This window comes from Condylura cristata, unplaced genomic scaffold, assembly GCF_000260355.1.
Source record: "Condylura cristata isolate star-nosed mole 26May11 unplaced genomic scaffold, ConCri1.0 scaffold00003, whole genome shotgun sequence".
Classification (NCBI taxonomy): domain Eukaryota; kingdom Metazoa; phylum Chordata; class Mammalia; order Eulipotyphla; family Talpidae; genus Condylura; species Condylura cristata.
Window position 1 is genome coordinate 68,362,378 of NW_004567104.1, and position 20,282 is coordinate 68,382,659.

General features: G+C 45.0%; 1 protein-coding gene across 1 annotated transcript in view; it reads right to left on the minus strand.

The window, feature by feature from the left end:
- The window catches only part of ADAMTS5 (ADAM metallopeptidase with thrombospondin type 1 motif, 5), a 41,845-nt gene extending 23,124 nt beyond the window's left edge, over positions 1-18,721 (minus strand). Inside the window, exons 1-2 of the mRNA XM_004675320.2 lie at positions 16,857-18,721; positions 5,873-6,005 (exon numbers count right to left, since the gene is read on the minus strand). Coding sequence (XP_004675377.1) covers positions 5,873-6,005; positions 16,857-17,963 — 1,240 coding nt within the window. The 5' untranslated portion in view covers positions 17,964-18,721. The remainder of the gene's footprint in view (positions 1-5,872; positions 6,006-16,856) is intronic.
- Between the last annotated feature and the right edge of the window lie 1,561 nt (positions 18,722-20,282).

A 20,282-nucleotide genomic window follows, 5' to 3' on the forward strand; every position in this document is an offset into this window, starting at 1 on the left:
GCCCAACATCAATAAAATTATTATGTCGAAGAACCATGTGTGCAGCAGGTGAAGTCTTTATTATTGCAAGCTGATAATAAAAATTTGACAAGTTCAAAATATAAACTCAAAATGTAAACTTACATTCACTTGAAACTTTCTATCATTCACATTTGGGTTGTAAAATGGCTATAACCACATTTTTGCCTCCACTCAAGGCAGAGGAATGGGAACTGTGTTCTTGACAGTTTAAAGCAACTTTCTTAAATGTCCCAACAATTTAGTCAGTGTTACCCAGACATATCATAGCAAAGAGGAAGGCAATTAACGACTGCCTCTGCAGTTCTACGTTTATCATAGTCTACTTTCCAGAAACCTGTCTTGGCCTCAGTTGCCTATGTACCTCTAAAATCTGTCCCTCTTACGGGAAGGAATTAGCAGGAAAAAAAGAAGTATTGCACTTAACATCTGGCACACGAAAAGAGTAAATTTTCAGAATTATTCACTTAACCTACCTCCTGTTAGATTTGAATTGAATGCCATGGGTAGAAAATATGTGAGAGACTGGGCCTCCCTGGTGGTGCAAGAGGTTAAGTTTCAAAACTCAAGCTATCACCAGCCACTACAGCGTCAATTCAGTCCCATGGCACAGCACACCTCTCCTGGCCTACCCTCTGCTCCGCTCATCAGTGTGTTTCTGTAGATCTGCCTGTTCTGCTCCCCACTCTGTCTCTGGTGAATCTTCTCACCTCCTTGTACCTTTGTCCTGCACCCCAGTTCTTGTATGCGTAAATAAATCTTTTAAAAAAATAGTAATTACTTTTTTTTTAAGAAAGGTATGAGATGGGTCCCTTAGGTTTGCCCCCATGTGTTTTACATGTTTAATTTTCAATGTAGGATGTTCCTTATATTTTTCACCACAATGTATATAGAGTGATAAGGGTGGGACATTCCAATCACAGTCATCCACTGGAAGGGCTATTCATTTTTTAAAAATGATGTATTTATGCATACAAGAGGTTCAGGCCAGAGGTGTGGGGCTAACGCGTGAGAGATTCACCAGAGACACAGTGGGGAACAGAACAGGTGTACTGACTGAAATCCACTGCCTGGAGAGGAGCAGCAGGGAGACAGGAGAGGTCTGTTGTGCCATGTGAGACAGCTCCCTGGCCACGGCATCAAACTCAAACCCCTGCTGATAGCTTCTTTGTGCTGAGACTTAATCCAAAGTGCTTATTCTTAAGCCAAAGTACCCTTTTAGAACTTCAAGAATAAATAAAGTAGAAAAAAGGTATGGGAATGAATTGGAAATTTTCTTCATAGATGTGTTTGAGCACAGTAATATATTTACACTGTGCATGAAGCAAGTTGCACGTTTTAAAATGGGCGCAAGTGAATTAAAAACACTCTAGCAGACCTGAAGTTTCAAGAAATTATTTCCATCAGTATAGAAAGCCTCTAGAGGTAATCTGCAAATCTGAAAAGTAATAAATATCTAATAAAAGAGAAAGAAAAATATTAGATAAAAGTAGAGTGGCGTTAGAATCCACAACATGATTAGGGCAGACTGATGACTTAATGCAACAATCTAAAAATAAAGAATTGGAAAGAGATCAGCAAACTATATTACCCAAGATCACACGAGCTGAAGAGGCAAAGACTGTAATCACATACAGATGATATGGGCATATTTTGTAAGATTATCTTCTCTATTTTTCTAAGGGCTCATACTTTGAGCACATGTTCACAACATCCAGACAAAAAATGAAATTAAAGAGTCATAAAACAATTAGAAAATAAAGTAAATGAAATCCAGATCCCTTTATAAATAGAAAATTAAACCCATATTCCCCTACACTCAGATCTCAAATTTCTCAGATTAAGCCAGACGTTATACAAAAGGGGAAATTAAGGAGGCAGTAATTGATATGAGAAATAATTATAGCGATTCTAAAAAAGTAAATAGTGATGATTTGCTCCAGAAATTAAAGGACTCCTGTTTATGGTCATATGTCAAAGACTCAGGTGTGATATCTCTCATAGATACATTTCTCTTACATTGTTCTCTTAGTGCTTCTATTTATGGTCATATGTCAAAGACTCAGGTGTGATATCTCTCATAGATACATTTCTCTTACATTGTTCTCTTAGTGCTTCTATTTATGGTCATATGTCAAAGACTCAGGTGTGATATCTCTCATAGATACATTTCTCTTACATTGTTCTCTTAGTGCTTCTATTTATTATCAAGAATGGCTCTTACTGCACACATCTAGTTTTAAAAATACTGATCCTTATCAGTATCCTCCTGGCTGCTGGGTGTGCCTGTGCAACCTGAAACCCTTGGCTTAGCAGTTCTGGGGGACCTGGAAAGGTAAGGCTGGAAGGTCCCTTATTTCAGCCCAGCTGCCTTCACAGGCAATGTAACCCCAAAGAAGCTTCATTTCCTGCCACAGTGGTTCTAGCTGGGAAGCCTCCCAGATGTTAGCTGTGTGTGAGAAAGGGTCACTTTACCGCTGAAGGCAGCTAAGGTACCACAGCTGGGGCAGGCACGCACACACTTGTCTTCCTCTCCTGCTCCCCACCTCCTCTGTGCACTTCCTGTGGTGCGGAGGAGATTCAGGGGAGACCTCCTGCATCTGCGCCAAGTGGGAGGTCCCCAGGTGCGGCCCACTCACTCCTGTCTAGTTGGCAGCCATGGCACCTGCAAGGTGGGAACGCATGGAGCTCCTATTTGCAAAGCACGTGACGTACAAGTCCTCCCCTTTCTTCTGGAAGCAGCTCTGTGCAAGGCCACATGGGCTTCTAGCCTCAGAGAAGCTTCTCCATGCAGTCAGCCTGACTCCCTGACGCAACCCTCCTTTTGACTGGCTTTCCCTCCAGATGCAAGTCTTCACAGAAGGTGTGTGCTTGTGGTGCTGTGGAGGGGGGCTACCCCTTTTCCACTCTAAAGAAGGAAAGTCTGGGATAGCTTCTTTCTGGCCCTATAATGGGCCTGTAAAAAGCACTGAAGCAGGGCAGCTCATAAAAACTGTCACCACCACAATAGCTGTTACCTCATTTTTAAACTGGTAAACTGAATAAACAGAATCAGGGGGTGATTGACAAGCCCAAGGTCACAGATAAGGAAACCACATGGATTTGAACACAGAGCTGCCTCTGGAAAGCCACCTCTGACTCCTTTTGTAAAAAGGAAGCAGCAGGTTAAAACACAGCAATAAGAAGCTAAAGCCACTTCAGCGTGAGTTTGATCTCCACCCTGGAGGTGACCCACATGGCTCAGCAGACCTCTCCTGACCTGCCCACTGCTCCCTTCAGCAGTGTACTTTGTCGATCTGCCTGTTCTGCTCCCCGCTCTGTCTCTGGTGAATCCTCTCACCGCCCCTGCACCTCTGGCCTGTACCCTAGTTCTGTATGCATAAATAAGTAAATCATAAAAAAAAACCAAAGACGGGGGAAAGAGAGGAGAAGAAACAGCACTTCCTTTAAGGAGTTTTCATCGCATCTTTGGGAGTTAGGTTTATAATCTTTTGGATGGATGATGCCAGCCATCAACTCTGTTGCTTATTCCTCATTATTTTTCAGCCTAAGATGATCCAGCCTCGGGCTTCCCAGAGATTGAGAGTGTTTCCTATGAGACTTCTCTCCATCCGAATAATGGTGCTTAGTTTTTGATGTACTTTCTAAATCTCCCCTGCTTAACTACAATCCTCTCAAGTATTTGAACTAATTCTCCTTAGCTTCTACTGCAAAATCAGAAAGTTGCCTTGGGCAGCTCTCATACACACACTCCAGTACACACTCATGCACAGATTGGTAGTAAATATTGACTCAGGATCTCTTTAGGCTGTGTTTTTATCACTTAGTTTAACAGGCATGAATAAGAGACAGGTGAAGTCCTAATCCCATCTCTGAAGTGGCTGTGTATTTTAAAAACACTTTCCACTCTCCCAGTATAGCACACTAGAGATCCATGTCTCATTATTAGCCCTCCTTAAAGAAAGAGAGAGACCCAGAGAGGGTAAGTCACTCACATGAGGTAAAAACAGAGATCACAGACACACACTTGCAACTCAGATTTAATGGGCATTTGATTGGCAGGCTGTTGGAAGTTATTTGGATTAAGGATTTATGTTCGTGTTACTTTGCTTTAGATATAAGAAGACTATCAGTTAAGAAGATTAAAGTCCTGACTAATTCTTAAGAATTAATATTTAATGACTGATTTCTATTTTATAGTCATAACACTCTGATATGCAATTACATCTTTGATGTTTTTTGAACTCCCCCGAGAAAAATGGCAGCAAAAAATGGACCTGTGTGAATGGTTCTCCACTTTCTAAGAAGGTGAAAAAGCAGTTTTCCTTGTTATGTAAAAAATACGGTTTCAAATCAAACAGGTTTGAAAACTGAAATCTGTCAAATGAAAGGCAGGGAATATGTAAAATCGTAATAAACCATAGTTTGGCCCCCCCAAAGATGATGCTAATGGTGATATATACATACTAAAGTAAATGAATGATTTAACAGAAAGGTAAACTGGAAAAGGGCTGGTATCTATAAACCTTTGCATTCGGTCCTTACGCTGATTCCAAGAATAGGCGTTCATCATCTTACATATCCGATATGAAAACAATCTTAGAGAGTTTACAGAAGACCCAGGGGACACAGATCAAATGTTCTTCTGCAAGAATGGAGCCCAGAAGACCTAATTCTGATGTCTAAACCCGAGTCCAAACTAACTTCTCAAGCTCCCTGGTAGTTGACATCAGTGACTGGGAAACACATTTTCCTAATTGTTAGGGTCGTGTTCAACAATTAACTCAGTTCTACAGTTCTAGCTGGAGGAGCTGGCTGTGTTCCTGACAGCAAACACAGCCCATTGGCCTTTGCCGGGGTTTCATTGTCTTAGTTTCTAGACACCAGGCAGGTTGGTGGGTATGGTGGGACAGCGGACATCTGAGGAGGCGGGACCCTGTATTTCCGAATCATAGTGTTGCAAACCAATGTTACTGTTGGGAGTGACCAAATGCGGAGATTTACTGAGGGACTGGATAAGGGCAATAATAAATCAGGCCTTGCATCCAAAGGTGATAAGGTGGTAATAAATTGGGCCTTGCATCTAATTAACGGGTCCTTGGGTCGTCGGGATGGGGCTAGATGAAGGTTACGCCTTACATCAAGGACACAGGGATGAGTCACCCCTTTGAAATCTGAGCTTAGGACCTATATAAGAGACCCTTCCCCCTATTGAGTGGGCTGTAGCTGCGGACCCCACCCTAGGGGCTCTGTCTCAGCTGCTGTCCTGGAGCAATAAACTCTGCTTGCTCAGCCTTTCTGCCCTCCGCCTTCTTTTCTTGCGGCCGGTCACAGAAGTTGGGACAAAACAGTTACCTTCATACAACAATTGTTAAGAAATGAACGCTCTAACGCAAGGCATGGAGGCTTACTGCAAGTGCCCTGATTACCTCTGTCAGGAGGCGGCTGGGATCACTCCCAAGCAAATAAAACATGATAAATTTCTGTGAAAACTGATTAGCCCTGGATGCGTCAATACTGTTTTGAAGAACATTGAAGAGAGACATCTCTACATTCCGGAGCCCACCATGACCAATTTCATCTAATTCACGGCTACTTTAAAGGACAGTAGCAGGAGCGAATTTCTCTTAAATGTTTCAAGGCCACTGTCAGGCAGGAAACATCTACTGTGTGATTGACTTTGCCTTCCCTCCCTTTCTTGCGTTAACCCTAAGAGTGCAAATACAAACAAACTTCATCCCCCAGGGAACATCTGAACCAGGAGAAATCTGGAATTAATTGCCAAGTATGCTGGTTCCTGTTGCAGCTGTTACAAGTGTTTGATTTGGCGAGGGACAAGAAAGGCGCTGCATACCAATTTCGTGAGCCACGGTGAAAGCTGCGTGCAGGCCGTCATCTTCAATCACAGCACAGCTGCGCTCTGGAGAACATATGGTCCCCACGTCCGCCATTCCCAGCGTGTCACATGAATGATGCCCGCATAAATCCTGCCCAGGAGAAAGAAAGAAATCATTCAAGCCAATTTACATCCAGAAGGAGCCACCTCGTCGAGCCACTTGCTAGCTCCAAATGGCCAGGGCTGGGTATGTTTATGATGTCACCTGTTCAGCTCTGGAAACATTCCATAGTCAAACGAATGGCATTGACTGTCGAAGCTCGTCTGGCCCCCAGCAGCACAGAAGGCTGATGGGACTCATTATATTTAAAGAGATGGAGGATCCGAGCATGGCTATTGCTATAGCTGTGGCCTTCCTCGGGCCAGATGTAGAGTTCAGGTCCCTCCCACGGTCATGCCGCTCACATATGGTCATACTTAGGGAAGCCCTAAGATTCTGGCCTAAATTCACGTTAAATTTATCAGAAGCCTGGCCTCGTAATTCATTTTCCATCACCGAGGCAACTGCTCGGTGGCATATTTGTGGCCAAATATAAATTTCTCAGTATTTTGGACTGGAAATGAAATTTTAATCCATAAGTATGATTTCTTGGAAGATGGTCCTTCTGTTTTCAAAAAGAATTGGAAATGCCAGGGGTTGTGTCTTTGGGAGTAGGGCCATTTAATGCTGGGTTGCTCAAACTGATCAGTCCTCAGGAGTTATGTCATCTGTTTTTTTGTTTTTTATGTCAGAATATGTGTCTTTCTGGGAAGAGGTTGCATGACTTTTGAGAGCTTCTGAAACTGGATTGTGATCACACTCTGCTAAAAATGATCCATCTAGATGAAAGAGATCAAGACTTTTAAGACAAGAAACACGAAAATATAAATCAAAATTATTAACATAAAGTTGCAATGGCATACTTTCACCAGAATGCTACTTGAATACTAGTAGACATTAGACTTTCTGGTGTTTGCATGCTGTCTTTGGCAAAAATTAACAGCGTATACATTCATTGTCAAGTAGGATGGATAAGAAATTTATTTTTGATTTTTTAAAAAAGTAATTATTTTATATTGAGGTAACATTGGTTTCCATAGTTTGTCTTTGGAAGTGTAAGATCGCACACCCCCAACCTTCCCATCAGATTACCAGAGTGCTCCCACCAACAAAGCACCCAGAGTCCACTGTGCATACCTCTCTGCTTTTCTCACCCTCTCTTTTCCCCCCACAATACTGCTTGCTGGTGGATGTCTCACTAGAGTCATATAGTCTCAGCTTTACCTGCTCCTTTGTCTTGTTTCTCTAGATTCTACCCTTAAGTGACACCATCTAGTTCATATATATTCCCCAAATAGGACAGTATTTTATTTTACTTATTTACTTATTTTTTAAAGATTTATTTATTTGTGCCTATAGAACTGGGGGACAGGCCAGAGGCTCAGGGGCGGTAAGAGGCTTCACCAGAGACAGAGTGGGGAGCAGAACAGGCAGATCGACGAAGTACACTGCTGAGGGGAGCAGCGGGCGGGTCAGGAGAGGTCTGCCACGCCATGTGGCCACCTCCAGGGCAGGCAGGAATCGAACTCATGCGGAAGCGGCTTTAGATTCTCAGCGCTGTGCTTTAACCCGCTGCGCCACCAGGGAGGGCCTAGGACAGTATTTTAATAAGCCATAAAAAGTAACTGGAGAGTGAAATAACATTTAAAAAATATTTATTACTATAAAAGGTGATTATTTACTCGGTGAAATAAGGAATCATTTCTATGATGGAGATCATCTTTGTAGCTGCAACGACTGCAGTCTGGCTTACAAGCAACACAGCAAACATTTTTATTGATGGTGAAGTGTGACAGATAGGTGGTGGGACATAAGGTGGATCTCATGTGGCTTTAACATGCTGTGTGCAAACAGGACCTCAATAGACTCCAAGAAGCCAGAAAAGATGCTACTTTGTCATAACCAGTACAACCCACTCCAAGGCAGGGTTCTTTTCAACATATTCAATATCATTGTGCTGTATTTTGCTGTATAAAAATTCAGCCATGGTAAAGGTATTTAAGAGCTAGACCTGGTGATCTTTTGTCTAGTAATCTCTAGTACACTGCCAGGTCCTTAACATGTTCCATGTTATGAGAGCCCAGCTGTGATGAACCTCCCTAGGGCCGCCATGTTATTCTAGCCTCACACAGTGGAAAGCTGGGCCAGCAGGCTAGGTGAATGCAGTCACCAGACCAGCAATATCCTCCCAAAGTTTCCTGCGTATCCTCATGTGTCAGCCTGTGAGAGCTCAAGTTACAGCTGCTGAAAACAAACTAGTAGTTTTTTAAATGGAAACTGGAACACACTTATGCATAATAATCAGTCTGTCAGATAATACTATCCTATAATTTTTAATCCATTTTCCTCCAATCATTTTAATAACTTTAAGACCAAAGACCCAGGTCATAGTTTGAGTGAACTGCTAGACACTGAAGGTTATTTCTGCACACTTACATTTTTCACCAAGATTTATGTCCATCCTTGCAATTTGAGACTCATTATCTTCAAATACTAAAACCCAAAATTGTTTTTCTTTCTTATCCCTTACTTCATGAATAAGCTTGGGTAAAGAACCACACCAATGGATATAGCCTCCAGATGAGAAGGGAGTGGAAACTGGATGCTTAATCTCTCTCTGCTTACTGGTAATCAATTGCTCATTAGAGGCCATCCATCCTCCTTGTCATCCTTGAATTGCATTAAATGCATCTGGCCCATTGCCATGGAAATGTGTGCATGAGACAAAGTTATGATCAGAAGCACTTGTTAATGTATTTTTAACTGCACTGATTAAAGCCCTGGGCTACACAGCCACTCTATAAATTTCTTTTAACTATAATTATGCAAACTGACAACCTTTTCTATTTCATTCATGCCTTTCAAACCTCAGTGACCCAGTTATCGTTCTATCTTCAAGATTTACAGTGAATGTATGAATTTCTGTGACCTAATGCTCATGCCAATGTCTTAATGCTCGAATTGTGCATCAAATAATTAAGAATACAGTATATCACATTTATGTCTATTTTTTTTTGGCGGTAATTTGTAACACAGACCCAGGACAAGGTATAACTTGCAAATCCCAGTGACAGTCTAGTGGGTGGGAAAACAAACTGAACAGACATGAATGTATGAAGTGGAACAAATAACAGGAGTTGCAGGATTTCTCTGCTTGACTGGGAGATTGGTCTCATGTGGCATAATTGTGCTGAGAATAGGAACTAAAGGAAACACAGATGCTGATAAGGGCAGATACCATCATCACTGCAGCAATAGCAGCCAAGATAAGGAAGAATGCACTGTAGAGCAGAATCTGGAGTTAAATAACAGCATCATTTATTTCTATTAATATTATCACCCGGTAAGGGCAAGAGTGGAGCTTACGAGAAGGACACAGAGGAGGATTTAACTAGCCTCAGATGCCTGGGTATTCAATTCCAAAGAGGAGGGATACTTGATAGAAGGACTAGTCTGGCATGACACATATTTTAGCTGTAAGCATTCCACAAACATCTATTTATACATGATAATGCATCTGGTCTGTGGCTGTGATTCTTGACTATCCATATAGTAATTCTCAATCAAGAATTCTTGCTTTGGATCTCAGCAGAGACTACATTAATTGGGTCTATTAGGCCATACTAAACAACCCCTACCCAAGTTTCTGGAAACAAATAGGGGATATCCAACATACAGCACCCAGCCAAGTCTATGGGCTAAGGAATCCAGGCAGATTTATTCTTAAGCAATTATTGTGTGTCGACAATCTGCCACTGGACATTGTGTTAAGTGCTGACACTGTAATAAATAAATAAAGTAAAACATAATATTAGCTGTTATACATCGTAGCGCTAGTGGACAAAACAGAGATATCAAAATGGAGAAGACTGGGATGTACTAGCATGAACAAACTGGACAGGAGGTACAGAAGTGGAATTGAGCTCTCTAAGGGGCAATTAACAAAGGTGTCTCAGGGGAGGTGACTGGATCTTGAAGGGTGAATAGAGCCTGACAGTCTTAGAGGAAAAGGATCCCAATAAATAAGCTTGTGTAGCTATCAGGTAACAGGAAATGTGAATGACAAGAAAGTCATTGTGGCTGTTTTGTATAGACTATAGGATTTGTTGCGTAGCAGGGGAACAAGAAAGATAGTCTGGACATAGATTTCCAACACATGGAATTTCTTCTGGTGAATCTAAAATAAAATGGTCAGGTAAAAGCCATGAGGGGAACAGGTGCTCATAAGAGAATGGGGATGGAGGCTGACTGGACATAGTGAATGGAAGGTAGATTTCCTTTTCATTTGTCGCTATTACTAAGACTCATTGCTTCATTACATACAATGTGGGACAAATTCCTTCATTCTTAACATAAGGACTTTGGACCACGTGACTTCAAAGGCTGTTCGAGGTATATACTGCTATTAATGGAGGCATTTCAGCTGATGGAGAAATTAAAGCAGTGTCGTTTTTCCTGAAGCTGCCAGTTCAACACTTGTCAAACTGAAATTCCCACCTATGCCTGAACACTCCCTGCCTGTGTTTAATTCACCATGTCCTGCTAAATCTCCACATAGGTTTATCTTAATATTCTTCTAGCTTTTCCATTCATAATCTGTACTTGGTAAAGCAAATTCCTTTTTGCTCCAAGTAACAGTATGGTCTTTATAGAATGCACGGCAAGCCTTGGTAACTTAGAGGCACACTAAATATACGAAATGCACTGAGGAGGCTATTCCAGACAAGAAAATGGAAGTGCAGGATGAGAAGTCTGCAGACTTCATTAATATGCTGCACTCTCTCTGTGGTCTCACAGTAGTGGGTCACTGTTTCCCCTATCAGTACTTGTTTAATCCCTTCCTGCCTGGATTAGCACCAGAGACTTCCAACAGGTCCCTTTGTCTCTGGTGACTTCCCAATCTACATACTATAATCAGGTACCTTCCTACAGCCCAGATCTTAAAAGATTTTCTTCCATTCCTCCCAAATTTCAAAGACATGCCATGGGAACAACCTTGGCTTGACATTCAACACCTTGTATAAAGCAACTGGGGCTTCCTCTCCACCTCAAGTTCCATCACATCTGCATTTCCTGCATGTCTCATCACGAGGGGGTCCTTTGTGCTGGGATAGGGTTAATGAATTCATATCCATTTCATTTGAACATTTCTTCCCTCAATCTCTGCCTCTCACTAGCTAATGCCTCTGCTTCAGTTTAGACTATCTCTAGTCTCCTCTTGAAAATTACCCAAATATCCTACTAAGGTTCCCTGGACCTAGTCCAACTACTTAGACTAGAAGACTCATTGTAGAACACACCTGCTATTTTCTTTCATTAGATTCACAATGAATTCATTTTATAATATAAACTCTTTAGCATGGTGTCTATGGACTGAATTCTTTTCCCCACCCCAATTCATATGTTGAAGCGTTAATCTCCAGTGCATATTGCAGTGTATATTGGAAGACAGGGCCCATGATGGGGCAATTAAGGTTAAAGAGAGTTTAATTGTGAAATGAGAGGCTTAGTGTGCTTGAAAGAGAGACAAGGGAGCTCTCTTTTCTCTACTGTCCCTTTCCAAGAATTCACAGAAGGACTGTCATGTGAACACACAGCAAGAAGACAGCAACCTACAAGCCAAGAAGAGAGATCCACCAGAAATCAAAAAGGCCTCAATCATAATCTTGAAATTTCCAGTCTGGAGAATTGTGAGAAAACACATTCCTGCTTTTAAAAGCACCCAGCCTATGGTGCCATGGTGGCCCAAGCTGAAACAAACAAGGTGTACAATTTCTTTTATAATCAGGTTGCTATTTTTTTCTCTGGAGAAGGCTATCACTCTCCCACTCTTACATCATTTATATTGTCATTTGTCACCACCTGTCAACATGCTGCCACTGGGCCTTTGCACATGATTGCTTGGTGTGTCTACAATGCCTATCTCCTCCTTGCAGATCTAATTCTGCTCTTCCCAACTGAGCTCAGATTAGTTAGGCAACCTTGCTGTATACTTTGTGATATCTAATTGCATCTCCCATAAAAATCATCAAGTTTCCATCCCTGTGTCTGCTTCATGGGCTAGATTCTTAGGAAAGGGGTAACTTTTCAAATCTCTGCATCCCTTTGCATCTGTCAGAAGGACTAACCTGACAGGACTAACCTCTCTCTACCATTTGCCAGCTGCTCCTCTGAGAGTATCTTTGTTTATCTTTCCATGGAAGTTTTATCTGTCAAATTATAATAATGTCACTTTGGCTACAGATTATTGAATGCAATCATTGTAAAACATTTTATGGCTAATTGTAGTGCATTAAAAATGGTCACGGAAGCTGCCTGAATACAAATTAAACTAATCCATCTATAGAGCACCAATTAAATGATACATTTGTAATAAATAATTATTAAGATCTTTAGGCAGGGCCTTCCCTGGTGGTGCAGCAGGTGAAAGCACACCAGTAAGAAGCTAAACCGGCTTCAGCATGAGTTCGAACCCGGCCTGCCCTGGAAGGGATCCACATGAGGAGGCAGAGGCAGACCTGACCAGCCCGCTGCTCCCCTCAGCAGTGTACCTTGTCAATCTGCCTGTTCTGTTCCCCTCTCTGTCTCTGGTGAGTCCTCTCTCGCTGCCCCTGCACCTCTGGCCTGTACCCCAGTTCTGTATGCATAAATAAATCTTTAAAAAAAAAAAGATGTCTAGGCAGAACCTTCTTTTTCCCCCAACTTTTGTTTATAACTCAATTACAGCATTTATCAGAATTTTCCTAACATTAGAATGAAGTATGTAAATATCCATTTCCTCTCCCCCGGTAATAATAAGCTCAGGTGGGTGGGGACCAGGCGTTTTTTTCCCAACATGCTGTCTTCCACGCCCTACGGGAGAGTCTCACACTTAACGGCACTCACACACGTGGTGAGTCTGGGAAACCCAGCAATGAACTAAGCTGCGAGCTGTGCTGTATCTTCACCAGCAGACCTTCGGTTTTCCAAATTATTCCTTACAATGTATTTTTCAAATGTCAACTAGAGTGACCTGATTTGCTCCCGGTTTTCCTATTTCTGAGTAATTTATTTAACCTTTTACTGAGGAGGAATGACCTAGCCATAGGTCCTTTTTACCTTTACCTGGGACTTGAGCTCAAAAATAGGATTGAATTTTTGGAATTCAGTCTTAACCCTAGTCAGCAAGGAAATGATCAGAGCTCTTCTTCCCCCTTCTTTTCTAGCATCTCTTCTTGCACTGTCTCCAGCTGTGGCCCTACTGACAGAACGTAATGGGAGCCAAAAAGTAATGGAGAAATGCTGTTTGTGGAGTCTGGGCCCAGCTCAGCATTAAGAACAGAACACAGGAGGGAGAGGTTCGCAGACAATCAATTGCTTACTAACAGGCTCACTGATCTTTAATGAAGGCAAATGAAGTTTTTATACTGCGTAGCCTCTGAGCTGGTTCAATTTCAAACCAAATTTTCAGTCCATACAAGAACCAAATTTTCATTGGTGTTGAACAATTAGGAGGGGGTTTTAATTTCCAGGTTTGCTATTTAGTGGGCAGGGCTTTTGTTTATAAAGAAGAGTGAGTTGTGTCCAACGTGAATTGAAGAATTTGTCTTAAAAAAAAAAACCTCTTTTAAAATAAGAGGGGCAGCCAGGAAGAAGGATGGGGTTCTGGAAAGCAAAGTGAAATCCTCAGGAGATTAAATTTCTACTGTTTGATGGAAAAAGTGGTGCGAATTCCAGCATAAGTGCCATTTCACAATGCAAAGCTCTCCTATGCCAGAAAATCAACTGTTGCTAAGCTTCTCCAGTTTGCCCAGCACGGAGTACTGAGACACAGTCCTGATAGGTAGTGTGGTTTGATAAATATATTACACGTGCTATTTTGCTGAATCCCACACACAATGGCGTCAGTCAGTAAACAGGGGTAGAAAACACACCTCCATACATTCGCTTCATGCCTGAAAGACAAGCACATTTAGGAGAAGACATCTGGACACACAAAAATTGAACAGTGCTGGCAGCCCATCAAAACATGGATTTAATGGGTTGGCGTCTGGTTTCTAAGCAACGTGCTTCTTACATTCAAAACAGAGTTGTAAAAGTAGAATCCTGAGCCCCGATCTGGGTATTTCTCATTGAAATAAAAAGCTAGCCATGCAAGTCAATGTCTGATTTCTATAGATAGAAGAGCTCATGTCATTTTTTCTTTAGTCCTCTTGTTTTCCACATTCTGAAGTATTAGGCAGAGATTAACATTGCATTTTGAGATTACCTCAGATGAATACGGCATCAGGGTCTTGGAAATTTCTTCTCAGCCCCTAAATTAATAGCACTCTTTAAAATGAGGTGCATGTAATTGTAATGCACATGCTTTTCAAATATTTTGCTCTTAGCAAGTTAGATATATATATATACCAGAGGGTCAAACACCAACTAAATGAGATTTGCTCTACTAAAAGTCTGCTTCTGCTTGGCAAGAATGCTAGGGAGTCCAGTGTAAAATATTTTCCACGTGAAAACTGGCATAAAAAATATTATAATATTTATTGAAGTCAAGCCACACTGTTAATTTACTTCTTCCTTGCTTTTATCTATTTAATTGTACTGGTATGTTTCAGAGTTTGGCAAATAGGAATTATTAAACTACCTCATCAAAAACAAAATCTAGAGGCCCTCCCTGGTGGCACAGCGGGTTAAAGCACAGCACTAAGAAGCTAAAACCACTTCCACATGAGTTCGATCCCCGCCTGCCCCGGAGGTGACCACATGGCGTGGCAGACCTCTCCTGACCCGCCCGCTGTTCCCCTCAGCAGTGTACTTCATCGAACTGCCTGTTCTGCTTCCCACTCTGTCTCTGGTGAAGCCTCTCGCCGCCCCTGAGCCTCTGGCCTGTGCCCCAGTTCTGTATGCACAAATAAATAAATCTTTAAAAAAAAAAAAAAACAACATCTAGAAAAGAGCAATAACCGTTTTTTTTTGTTTTTGTTTTTGTTTTTTCCTGAGAAGCAATTAGGAAAACTATGGTGCAAGAGGTAGGGAGTAATGGAGTTTTCTATTAATTTCTATTTATTTGAGAAATTATGGAATGTCTATTTGTCTTCAAAAAAAAATGAAAGCAGACTATTAAAATGACCTCCTCTTTGGAGGAATATGGCTATAAAAGTATTTTTTTTCCTCTGTCTTTAGTGAACTTCCTTCCATAAACTCTCTGAAGCCTCTTTCTTGGCAGTCTCCAGTGATGGAGCAAAGCAAGAAATAGACTTGGAAAGTTACTTACAAAAAAAAAAAAAAAAGTCTTGGAAGCAAGTAAGAAAGGATAGTTTTACAGGAGAACTTCACTTCATAGGGAAGGCTACAGAACGAATGTTCTTCCATTTCAAAGATGAATGTTGTGCAGAAAAATTAAAGGATGGTTTCCAGAAGATCACTTAACCAGGAGAGATTTTCCATGCACAGATCTGTGCGTTGTGAGACTCTGAAACTGCTACCCTCCCAGTTTTTGTTTACATGTGGTTTACATTTATGTCCACCTCATGAGCCACAAGTGTTTTTCTGCTCCAAATGTATCAACGCTTTTCCTTCCTACCCAGAGTGCCTTAGTAAAAATAGGAGAATTAGGTGGTGGGGCTGTGTGATTCTGCAAACTTCTGCAAGCCATCATTTCCTGTCCTCGCCTAGTCCTGTTGCCTCGATGCATACCATGATTTTGCACAATGTTGCAAAGATCTAAGTCTTCATCTCTCCTGGATAGGTCTCAAGCACTTAAAGAATGAGCTTTAAAAGTCGATTCTTACCAGATATCTAAGAGACATGACTGAAAACTGCCAATCAGAGCAGAGCTGTGAAAATGAAAATGAGACTCTGGGCAAGCCAGGCACAAGTCCAGCTCAGTTCTGTGTCTGAATGTCACACTTATGTGGTGGTCTAATGTCACACTTATGTGGTGGACTGTGCATATAGAGTGTCCCTCCCAGAATCTCTGGACCTATAAAGATCCATTTCTTCCCCTCCCTGTCCCATCTTGCTTAAAAGAAGGAAATTCTGGGAAAACATTCCATTCTCATGTTTTGATTCTTTGCCCAGATCTTTCTGCACTGGGGTTTCGGAAACATTCATCCCAAATCCAAACATGCAAGTTGGATGTGACCTTCACTGGCCACTGAAGAGGAGGAGACAGCGGCACTGCTGGCCATGCTGGGCAAAGAAGTCAACCAGAAGTTGACTGGGCAAAGAAGTCAACCAGAAGTTGACTGGGCAAAGAAGTCAACCAGAAGTTGCTAAGGACCGGCGCAAGGTTGGGTTTCTATAGTCTCCTTACAACCCACATTCCTTCCTTCCCAGGAATTGGGATTCCACCAAGGTGGACATGTAAAAACACCATTAGGAAAAAGATTGAAAAGGGAATTCTTTGCAAAGGCTTCCTTTTACTTCCATTGAAGAATGATTCAGGAATTGGGTGAGAAGCTATGGATGTCAATAAAGGAAGGTCCTGGATAAAAACGACTACAAAGGATGAGCCAATAAGCCCTTTCAAGAGGTTGGAGAAAGTTATCATTTTGGTTCACTTAAAATATGAAGGTCCCTCATTTGACAAAGACAATCTTGAGGAACCCTTTCCCCATTCACTCAGCGCGTTTCCTCAAGCATTTGACTCCCTTCTCAGATTGACACCCATGACACAGTATCTCAGACTGGAGATATCCTGGTGGATTACCGGGGACGTTGGGTCTACTTAAGGTGGGAATTGCTATTGGGTCTACCTGACTACAGGGACACAGTTGGAGGCTGGCTAGGTTTCCCGCGAGAAGCTGGTAAGCAAATCAACAGGGGCAGGCGGTTCCCAGAGAAGCAGTGACATCTGCATGCTGTCCCTTCCACTCACCTCCTTGAATGGGTGCTTGGACCACCCACCCAGGCCGGACCTACCTCCCGAGTAAACAGGATGGCCGCATCATAGTGCTCCTCATGGTCATCTCCCAGCTGGTTATGTTGATGCTGCCACTTACAAAAGTTCTTGAGTGTGGTGGCGGCGTTCTTGTTCACCTCCAGGCTCTTGTCCTTGTCCCCTAGCACCACCACCTTTACCACGGTCAGGCGGATATGGTTCTCTATGCTGGCATGGCTGTACAGCCGGTTGGCGATGGAGGCCAGGGTCAGCAGGTAATGCTGCAGGCCCCGGCCATACATTCGGGCCATGGACGCATCCGCCACCAGGAGCAGCTCCACCTGGCGGGCCCTGGAGATGGAGCGGCGCCGCCGCCTCCACCACGTCTGTGGTCCCTGAACCCCATCGGAGGAAGAAGGAGCCCTCCGGTCCTGGAAGTCCTGGGCCAGCGCCCAGCGTCGGTCCGGGCGGCCGCGTGCAGGGGGGCGTCCTGGCAGCCGCGGCCGGGAAGCGGGGGTCTCGCAGCTGGTGCGCGGCGGGAGGGCCTCGAAGCTGAAGCCCTCGCGGGTGTAGACGTGCAGGACCGGCGCGGATCCATCCCCATACACACGTTCGGCCTCTCCCTCCGCCCAGGGGCCGCGCAGCAGCGGCTTTAGCATGTAGCGTGCGTGCTTGACCGCGAAGAAGCCGTCGAGACCCCCGCACAGATCAAACACAGCCAGAGAACGGGGACTGCCGTCCACCGTGCCCCGGTAGAAGCAGTGGCCTCGGTGGCGCCGGCTCGCGCTCAGGCTGCCCTTTGCGGGAACCAAGCCAGCAGCGCCCACCGAGTCATCGCGTTCCAAGTCTAGGAGGAACCGCCGGCCGCCCGCGTAGACGAGGTAGCCCACTTTGCCGCCGCCCGAGTAGATTTGGTCGATGTTCTGCACAAGCCCGCGGCTCTTGCGCTGCAGCGCCCCGGGGTGCGGGTGTTGGGGAGGCTCGGCCGGTTCCGGCGCCTCCTCCCCCAGCGGCCGGCGGGGCTGGGCGGCCGCGGCAGCAGCCCGAGGCTGCCCGGCTTTATCCTGGGCAGGTGCCGCGGCGGGACTGGCCGCGACCAGGGGCAGGCGGAGCGCGCACAGCAGCAGGGACGCCCACCCGAGCAGCATAATGCGCTGCCCGCGGGGAGGGGCCGCGCGCCGGGGACTTTATGGGTATTTGTTATTCGCTCTGGAAGTTACCGGGGCGGGAGCTGGGGGCACACGTACACTGCTTGCAAGGTTGAGTCAAGTGTCGGAGGGAGGGGGACCAGCCACAGCGCCAGCCTCTCCCGGCCCAGGTGCCAGCGTGCGAACTTTTCTTTGTTGGTTTGAAAAAAATGTTTGGATTCGTGGTCCGGAAAGGCGGAAAAAAGAAAAAAGAAAAAAAGAAAAAAAAAAGCACAAAAAAGAGAAAAGCCGGGTCGTGGCGATTCAGCAAATACAGGAGAAGGTTAAAAACAAACAAACAAACAAACCAAAAAAAACCCAAACCAAACCGGCCCCAACGGCCACCCCGATCTCTGCACCAAAAAAAGTCGCCAAGTGCCGCGCACCCGGCGGGCGCCTGGCGCGCGCCGCCTCCCGCCCCCTGGCCGCTCGGGACCCGCCGGCTGCAGGTTTCAAGCTCCGGAGTAGCCCAGTTCTCGTCTTATTTTGTGGATTTCCTCGACTCCTCTGGAACCAGGAGGAAGAGAAGAGAGGGAAAAAGCCATAAAAATGAAAACCGAAATGCAGGGGGCGGCCTGCGGCGGGCCGGGGAAGCGGCGCGTCCGTGTCCCTCGGCTGCAGCGTCGTCCAGCCGCGGTCACCCCCAGTCGGCCGCTGCGAGCGCGGAGAGCAGCGCCAGCGCTGTGAAGATGCGAGGAGGTGGAACAATGAATTTATAGCGGCATGCCATCCTGCAATGGCAATTTCAACAATTCGTCACTGCAAGCTGCCTCTTAAAGGGAGAGCTTCCCCCACCACTCCCACCCGGCCCGCGCCTAATCAGACAGACGGGGTGGGGGGGGCGGGGGGAGTGATCGAGGAAAGGGAACCCGGGAATGAGGAAGGGACCCGGCGAGGTGGAAGGAGGGATGAGGGCGGGAGCAAGGGCGAGGGGGGAAGTTTTTGGGCAAGAAAACCAGAGGCTGCCTTGGCCGCATTGAAAGCCGCCGCGGCTCGGGGTTTGTCTGCCGTTTCACAACTGCTGGGGGTTGGCTAACCCTGCTTACCTCATCTCCTGAAGGAGTGTTCTGGTGTGTTTTTAAAGTTCCTGGGACATCTCAGGCTTCTCCTTGCCTACTTCTCTGCAGCGTTGCTTGGCTCCGGTAGGGAACTCTTCCTGCAAGTGTTTCTTCTTTGCACGTCGGTGCGCTCTGGCCTCGCAGACCTGGCACTCGCGCGCCCACGGAGGGCGTCCGGCTCCCCGCAGCCCTGTCGCCGCCTCGCCGCCGGCCGGGTACCGGGTTTCCTCCCGCCAGACTTCTCCAGCCTCTTCGCCCTCGGACGCTCGCCGGGCTCGGGCGCCGAGTGACTAACTTCTGCCAGCCACCGGCAGAGGGGCCGGGCAGCCTGGGAGCCCGCGGGTGCTTCCTGGCGCGACGCGGCGCCCCAAGTGTTGCGGTGCCCCAGGGCAAGACCTCCAGCGGCCTGGGCATCCTGCGCCCTGGTGTGCGAGCCGGCGCTCTCCCACTTTTCAAGCGCTGTGCAGTAGCTACCGCTGTCATCTAGTGCTAGATGACGAGAACTTTCTCTGCTGTAAGAGAGCAGGGCAGGAAAGAGTTAACTACTGGGGGAACTAAATTCATTAAAAAATAATAATTAAAAATTCGTGCGCACTGTTTTCTTATGCTAAAAGAACAGTTAAATGATGCCTGCACATACATTTGCCTTGATTTCTCCTAACACCTCCCTCCCCCCCCATCGCCCTAATGACCTCTCAGTGCCAGAAATTTCTTAGAAGAAAAGAACTTTTCTTAGGAGAAAAGAACTCTGGGTGCACAGGTTGATATTTATTGTCACCTGTGAGTGACACTGTTGCTGCCATTCGGCTTCTCCTTCTTTGCTTCCTCTGATCATGAACTCAAATTAAGAAGGAAACTCTGACCGCTTTGTACAATACTTGCAATGTTTAGGTTGAATGCAGAAACAAGAGTGTCCTTTCCGACAAGATGAGTCTGGGATGGCGAGCATATTTCTGTTTCTCATGTCTAATTTACAGGGAGTCTGAGCAAACAGGGGCCCCTCAGTAGCCCCTATGTCAGTGCTTTGCTCCTGGCTAAGTGATCTGACAGTTCTTGCTCTTTGCTGCAGGGAGCCTGGAGGGTCCTGGACTGCTCTGAGGTCCTCAGAGGGTCTGAACCTAGGCAGGACTTCCAGAATTGCTTGGTAGGAGGCACATTGCTCCCAGACTTCCCCTGGCACCCTTGGGGGTTCCTCTGGGAGTCTGAGCTTGTCCTGAGATGT